Source organism: Erinaceus europaeus, chromosome 1 (genome assembly GCF_950295315.1).
Source record: "Erinaceus europaeus chromosome 1, mEriEur2.1, whole genome shotgun sequence".
Classification (NCBI taxonomy): domain Eukaryota; kingdom Metazoa; phylum Chordata; class Mammalia; order Eulipotyphla; family Erinaceidae; genus Erinaceus; species Erinaceus europaeus.
Genome location: NC_080162.1, coordinates 29,792,349 through 29,800,518, shown reverse-complemented (window position 1 = coordinate 29,800,518; position 8,170 = coordinate 29,792,349). Strand labels below are relative to the sequence as shown.

The 8,170-nt window shown below is 42.8% G+C and overlaps 1 protein-coding gene across 1 annotated transcript in view; it reads left to right on the top strand.

Moving 5' to 3' along the window:
* The first annotated feature begins 600 nt into the window (after positions 1-600).
* The window catches only part of LRMDA (leucine rich melanocyte differentiation associated), a 1,384,659-nt gene continuing 1,377,089 nt past the window's right edge, over positions 601-8,170 (top strand). Inside the window, exon 1 of the mRNA XM_060171730.1 lies at positions 601-703. Coding sequence (XP_060027713.1) covers positions 674-703 — 30 coding nt within the window. The 5' untranslated portion in view covers positions 601-673. The remainder of the gene's footprint in view (positions 704-8,170) is intronic.

The window sequence follows — 8,170 nt, the reverse complement described above, 5'->3', positions numbered from 1 at the left end:
TTGTATTTTACTGTTGACTGTAAACCATTAATCCTCCAATAAAGAAAATAAAATTAAAATAATAAAAATATATAGGAAAAGCCCCACTTGTCTCTTTCCCAGGCTCAAGCACAGATGGGGAGACCCTGATGAGAAATTTACCTAACCCCTATTTAGCTTCTTATCTCTCATTCAGTAAACCTCTGGACATGAATTTTGTGTGTGTGCGTGTGGGGGTGGGGGGAGGGAGAGCACTATTTTGATTCCTCTGTCCCCTCTTGGAGTCACAGAGTCCTGCAACCCTCTAGGAGGTCAAAGGCTGACACCGTGGTGTGTGTGTTGACACTGTGTGTGTGTGTGTGTGTGTGTGTGTGTGTGTGTGTGTCCCCTCTTGGGTCCACAGAGTCCTGGAAACCTCAGGGAGGTCAAGGGCTGACACCTTAGTGGTGTGTGTGTGTGGCACGGCCCTCTGCAGGACAGTTGTGGTTGCCTTGGCTTGGCTGCCAGGTTCACCTGCATGAGTACCATCGGAGGGCGAGAGACTCGTGCAGCTTGTTGCGACCAGACCAGCAGCCTGCGCCCCAGGCTTCCGCCGGGTCAGCTGACCGCCCAGTGCGGAACTGCTCGCTCTGCCTGGCTGCCCGCTGCCACGCTCGGTGCTGGGTGTTGTGTGCCTCGCGTCCGCCTTGTCGCCATGGACAGACTCGTGGTCAGTGGCACGCAAGTAAGTAAGAGCAGGGCAAGCCCCCGTCCCTCTCGGACATTGTTGGTCCGGGAAGGAAGTGCTGGAACTAGAAGCGCCCCCGGAAACTGCTAAGTTTCCTCCCAACAGTCCCCACATCAAATGGGGTTCCACTTTGGGGGTGTGCACCTGTTTGTGGGGCGTCCGTTGGGCTTCCAGACCCGCCCTAGTTGGATGAGTACAGACTGAACTTCGGCCTGCCACATCCCCTGGCTGTGGGGTAAGGACTAAGGTCCCTGGGGTTCCCCCGCTACCCCCTGCGGCCCCCCCCCCACGTTCTTAGACTTAGGCCCAGCATGGCCACTTTGTACTGGGCAGTGCTCACAAACCATTTTGGGGGCCCTTAAAAAAACTTTAATTTTTTTTTTTTTTTTTAAGAATCAAGGAAAAAAAAAAGGAGACTTTGGTGAAAGAAAATTTAAGGAAGTTTATTTTGCAGAGCCACTGTCTGGCTTATTCACCATTTCACCATACCCACACCACTTTTCCATTCAGTTGTCTGTTGAGGGGTGTGGAGGGGAGATAGAGAGAGACAGGGACAAGATAAAGAGAAGGAGGTAGAGAGAGAGAGAGAGAGATAACTTTCTCCAGTGCTGTAGCATTTCCCAGTGGTGCCAGAGAAAGGAACCTGGGCACTATGGACTTGACTGAGCCTTACACTGAGAGCTGACTCAAAAAAATATTTTAAATATATAATGGTGTATTTGACTTTATACTACTACTAATTATTATTATTATTATCAGCATTATTATCACCATCTTTATTTATTGGACAGAGACAGCCAGAATCTGAGAGAGAAGGGGGAGACCGAGGGGGAGAGAAACAGAAAGACACCTGCAGCCCTGCTTCACCACTCACAAAACTTTCCCCCTGCAGGTGTGGACCAGGGGCTTGAACCCAGGTCCTTGTGCACTGTAATGTGTGTGCTCAACCAGGTGTGCCACCACCCAGCCCCTTATTATTATTTTTTTAATGGAGGAAGGAGCCTACAAAGGAGCAAGTGCCTAGGGCCTTTCAAAGGCACAAAATCTGGCTGAGGAGATAGCATAATGGTTATGCAAATGATCTTTAAGCCTGAGGCTCTGAGCTCTCAGGTTCAATCCACAGCACCACCATAAACCAGAGTTGAGCAGTGCTCTAGGGGGAAATAAAGTGATTGGGTGCACTGATGATGCTCTTAGCAAGACATAGATTTGCACACTGTGGGAGGAGATGTTTTGATCTAAGAAATGATAGGTTGTTGCATGGCTAATAAGATTAATCATCTGTGCAAAAGTACAAAATCATAGTGTTTCCCTGTGGGCATGAAGTTGGGGAACACTTCTGTTGAGTGGTTTTTGGCTTCTAGCTATAGATAGCATTCATGGCAAATAGAAGGCCACTACTTCCGGTTTATTTCCACACCTGATTTCTTTCTTTTTAAAAAAAATTTTTAAAATTTATTTTTGTTACTGGATAAAGAGACACAGAGAATCGAGAGGAGAGGGGGAGACAGAGAGGGAGAGAGACAGAGGGACACCTACAGTTCTGCTTCACCACTTGTAAAACTTTTCCCCTGCAGGTGGTGGTGGGGGCAACACCAGGGGCTTAACCCTGGTTCCTTGTGCACTGTGTATGTGAGCACTTAACCAAGTGTCCCACCACCTGACCCCCACACCTGATTCTTGAAAAGCTGCAGTTTCAATCCTGGATGGTAAACACTCAATTCACTTGTTTTCAACCTTCTAGTGAAACCTTCCTCAGATGTTTGAAATTTTTGCTGGAATATTGACTCACTTATATTGGGACCAGTATCTTTTTCTTTCTTTCTTTTTGTGGTTTCTTTATTGGGGAATTAACATTTTACATTCCACAGTAAATACAATAGTTTGTACATGCATAACATTTCCCAGTTTTCCATATAACAATATAACCCCCACTAGGGTACCAGTATCTTTTACCTGATTAAAAACCATGTCTCTTCTTTAACCTCAGATTAAACCATTTCTCCAACTTCCCACTTTTACACACATTCTGGAGAAGTTCTGAGGTTTTGAAGTTCTCCCATTGGGTTGCCTAAAGCAAATATCTGGCACAATTGAATTTTGAAAATACTTTGGATTTAAAGAGATGTTTGTCTCCTCTAGAGTTCATAAGTGAGCAGGTCTCCGATGTATGAATTTGTAGACTAGTAAAAATGGTGAGACTCGGGTTGGTAGGAGCAGTATGCAGACCACACCACTGATAGTTTGCAGACCACTGAGCAGTATGCAGACCACATCACTGATGGTTTCTCATGGGGAGAAACTGTAATCATGTGTCAATTATCCTGTAAACCATTATTTCCCAAATAAAATGATTTGGAAAGTAATGAAAATTAAAAAAAAAAGAAAGTGATGAGTCTTATTTATAGCTGGTGGGGTTTCTGGAGTTAACCTGGTTACCTAGAGGGAGGGACTGCAGAGGAGTGCTTTGTCCATTCTAATGCCTCAGAGCCTGGGCTCTGCATTTCACGCCCAACATTCTTTGGGTATAGTTTCTTCCAGTCTTATAGTTTCTCTGTGAGTGTGTGTGTGTGTGTGTGTCCCCTGCCTCTGTACCAAACAGTTATTAGAGACTATTAACTCCCTCCAACATGTTGATGCAATAAGTGATGTGTAGTTGAGACACTTTGAGCCCTTAGGGACTGTTTTAAGCAGCTAGAACTGCCATAGGTGGAAGGAGCTGAGAGGGCAACTTAGGAAAGTGGTTAGGGTATTAATGTCCTCATCCCAAACCTCCTAGACCTCTGAATCTCAGTTGAAATGGCAATCCTCAGGTTAGGGTCATCTAAACATTTTGCCTGGTATAGTTTCCAGTGATAACCATCGCAAGAGGCAGCACCTTGAATGCTTTCATAACTTCAAACTTCACTAGATTCTTCTTAGAGGAGTGACAGGGAAACTTCTTCTGGACCCATGGTATTGACATTATTTTTATTACAGTGTTGATTAAATTTACAAACATAAAACCAGTTTTGACTTTTCCTATGTTCATACTTGTAAAGACCTAAAAACTCAAAGAAAAGGATGGTTTAAGGGCAAGAAAGTGACCTGGGAAGTGATGCATTGGATAAAGCATTGGACTCTCAAAGATGAGATCCCAATTTCAATCCTTGGCATTGTATGTGCCAGAGTGATGCTCTGGTTTTCTGCCTCTCCCCTTCTCTATTTTCTCCTAAAAAAACAGACAAATCTTTTTATTTTTTATTTTTATTTTTTATTCTGACAGAAATCATAGGATAAGAGGGGTGCAACTCCACACAGTTCCCACCACCAGAACTCCATACTCTATCCCCTCCCCTGATAGCTTTCCTATTCTTTATCCCTCTGGGAGTATGGACCAAGGGACATTATGGGGTGCTTAAGATGGAAGGTCTGGCTTTTGTAATTGCTTCCCCACTGAACATGGGCATTGACAGGTCAATCCATACTCCCAGCCTGTCTCTCCCTTTCTCTAGTGAGATGGGGCTCTGGGGAAGTGGGGCTCCAGCACACATTGGTGAGGTCATCTGCCCAGGGAAGTCTGGTTGGCATCATGGTAGCATCTGGAACCTGGTGGCTGAAAGAAGAGTTAACATATAAAGGCAAACAAATTGTTGATTAATCATGAACCTAAAGGCAGGAATAGTTCAGATGATGAGTTGGGGGCTCTCTATTTTGTGGATAGTTAGTAGGTCTATTTTAGTTATATTCCAAAGGGCCTGTGACTATACTAGTTTTTTTTTTTTTTTTTTTCCTTTCTGAGCCTGACATCTGATATGCAGGTAGGTCCAAGTTATTGTCTGGGGGAGATGATGTCATGGCTGGAAAAAGGACCAGAAAGCTGGATCAAGGAAGAGAGTAGCTCCCAAATATTGGAAAGGTGTATAAATGTTGTTGACTGTAAACCCCATTGATTTGATGTGATCTGGGGCACATATTCAGCTTAGGAGCCTATGTGACCTCTGCATCCCTGTAGATCTGAGCTCACATTCTGTGGTCATGAGTAGGAATGTTCCAAGCTGCCCCAATTTGAGAACCCATCTTCCTCAGGTGGAACATAGAGTATGTTGTCCATCCTCCCTTTGGATGATGGAACATTCTCTACCATTGTTGATCCATGTTGAGGGCAAGGTCCTATGAGGGCCCACAAAGAGATCTGTTGTGTTGTTCCTGATAGAGGTGACCAGTAACAATGGAGAGAGAGAGATTTATTTGAGGTCTAGGCCCATCAAAAAAGCAGACAAATCTTTTTAAAATGTGGAAAGATAAAATCTGTACCACAACTAAAATTAAAATAAATAATTTAATGAAGTGGATGATACTGTTTTGCTAAAACTAGGTCTCTGCTTCAATGCCTTAGTGGGCTAGATGCCACTGCCCAAATTTAGGAGTTCTTCAGGCCTGTGAAACCACATTCTTAGGATGCTGCAGTCCTACTTCTCTTTGTAAAATCTTTTCATTCTACTTGGATATGATTTCATTTATCCATCTCTTGATTTGAATGTATCATTTAAATTCAACACTAAGCTCTCAGTCTTTTCTACCAGTGTATGACAGAGTACTGAAATCGGTATACTTATAGATAGAAATGCAAACTTGGAACTGAGAACTGAAATCTCATCCCCAACACATGAGAAGAACAAATCTCTTTCATAGATACACTAGTCTGACTCACCAACCATTTATAAGTGACCACTACATGCTGAGGATAGTACTATTTAAAATTGTTTATTTAGTAAGTGGGGAGAAAGAGAATCAGAACTCCAGGCTGGTATGTTTGATGCCAGGGGTCGAACTCAGGATGTTTGGTATTTAAGTCTGGCATTCTACCTGCTATGCCAGTCTGGCATTCTACCTGCTATGCCTTACCTGTTAAGCCATAGTGCTGTATACTTCAAATGTTATAAATGCAATGAGAATAATATATGACCCATGGGTTTCTTCCCCCTGAGATGTTGAGGTCTTTCAAGGAATGACATTTAAAATACACACAACACACACACACACACACACACACACACACACACACACACACACACACACAGACACACACACACACTTTTATTTATTTTTAAACTTTTATCAGAGCTCTGCTCAGTTCTGCCTTATGGTGGTGTGGGTGATTGAACATGGGACTTCAGAGCCTCAGGCATGAGAGTATTTGCATAAACATCATGCTATTTACCCCCACTCCCAAAATAATTTTTATTGAGGAGGTTAATGGTTTATAGTGCAGCTATTGACACATAGGTACAATTTCATTATGCACTAGAACACCACAATTCTCTTTTACTCTCCCTCTCTTTTGCTTTGATGCAATACAGGATGCCCAGTTCTTTGTTTAAGTCCTGCTTCATAAGTGAGATCATTAAGTGTTTGTCCTTCTTCCTTTTTCCCCCTCACTTAACATTGCCATTTTTTTTAAACATTATGTCTTTACGTTCTATTCAAAATGATGCAAAGGAGATGGACTTCATTTTTAACAGCTGAGTAGTATTCCATCATATATATATGTCATAGGTTTTTTAGCCACTCATCTTTCATTGGATATATGGGTTGCTTCCAGGTTTTGACTATTAAAAATTGTGCTTCTATGAACATATGAACACACAGATCTCTTCTGATAGGTGTTTTTGTTCCCTTTGGGTAAGTTCCCAGGAAAGAAATTTCTGGGTCATAGGGCAGATCCATTTCTAGTATTCTGAGAAATCTCTGGATTCTTTTCCACAAGGCTTTAACCAATTTACATTCCCACTAGCAGTGCAGAAATATTCCTCTTTCCCCACATCCTCTCTAACATTTGTTGTGTCCTTCCTCCCTCTCCCTCCCCCCCTTTCCCACTAGGGCTATTGTTGGGGTTCAGTGTCAGCAGTACGAATCCACTGCTCCCAGTAGTCACTTTTTCCTTTTTTTAAAATTTTATTTGATAGGAAATCGATGGGGTTTACAGTCAACAGTATTTATACACCTTTCCCATATTTGGGAGCTACTCTCTTCCCTGATCCAGGTTTCTGGTCCTTTTTCCAGCCATGACATCATCTCCCCAGAACTTCGATCCACTTGCATATCAGATTTCAGGCTCAGGGAAAAAAAAAAAACCAAAACAATAAAAACTAGTATAGCCACAGGTCCTTTGGAATATAACTAAAATATGCCTACTAGCTATCTACAAAACGGAGACCCCCAACTCTTCATTTGCACTATTTCAACCTTTGGGTTCATGATTAGTGAACAACTTGTTTGGCTTTATATGTTAACTCTCTTTTCAACCACCAGGTTCCAGATGCTAGCATGATGCCAACCAGACATCCCTGACAGACAATCCTACCAATGTGTCCTGGAGCTCTGATTCCCCATAACCTCGCCCTACTAGGGAAAGAGAGAGACAGGCTGGGAGTATGGATTGACCTGTCAATGCCCATGTTCAGCGGGGAAGCAATTACAGAAGCCAGACCTTCAACCTTCTACATCCTACAATGACCTTGGGTCCATACTCCCAGAAGGATAAAGAATAGGAAAGCTATCAAGGGAGGGGATGTTATATGGAGTTCTGATGGTGGGAATTGTGTGGAGTTGTACCCCTCTTATCCTATGATTTTGTCAGTGTTTCCTTTTCACAAATAAATAAAAAAAAGAAAATAGCAAAAACATTTTTATTTGATAGGACAAAGAGAAATTGAGAGGAAGGAAGGGGGGAGGGAAAGGAAGGAAGGAGAAAGAGAGAGAGAGGAGAGAGACAGATACCAACCTGCAGCACAGTTTCATAGCTAGTGAAGTTTTCTTTCTTTCTTTTTTAAAGATTTTCAAAAATATTTATTTATTTATTCCCTTTTGTTGCCCTTGTTGTTGTAGTTATTATTGTTGTTGTTGGATAGAACAGAGAGAAATGGAGAGAGGAGGGGAAGACAGAGAGGGGGAGAGAAAGACACCTGCAGACCTGCTCCACTGCTTGTGAAGTGACTCCCTTGCAGGTGGGGAGCTGGGGACTTGAACCGGGATCCTTATGCCGGTCCTTGTGCTTTGCACCACATGTGCTTAACCCGCTGCGCTACTGCCCGACTCCCACTAGTGAAGTTTTCTTCTTGCAAGCGGGGACTTGAACCCGGGTCTTTGTGCACCATAAAATGTGTGCTTAACCAGGTATGCCAGTGCCCAGCCCAGGTCCTTTCTAATGTGACATTCTCATAGGTGTAAAGTGGTATTTCATCTTTATTTGCATTTCTCTGGTGATCAGTGACTTAGGGCACATTCCCATGTGTCTGTTAGCCCTCTGGACTCTTCAGTGAAGTTTCTGTCCATGTACCCACCCATTTTTCTAATGCTTTTTTTTTTTGGTGCTAAATTTACTGAGCTTTTTATGTATTTAGGTTATTATTTTTCTGAAGTATGTTGTATAAATATCGTCTTCCATACTGTAGGGTGTCTTTCTGTTAGGGTGATGGTACC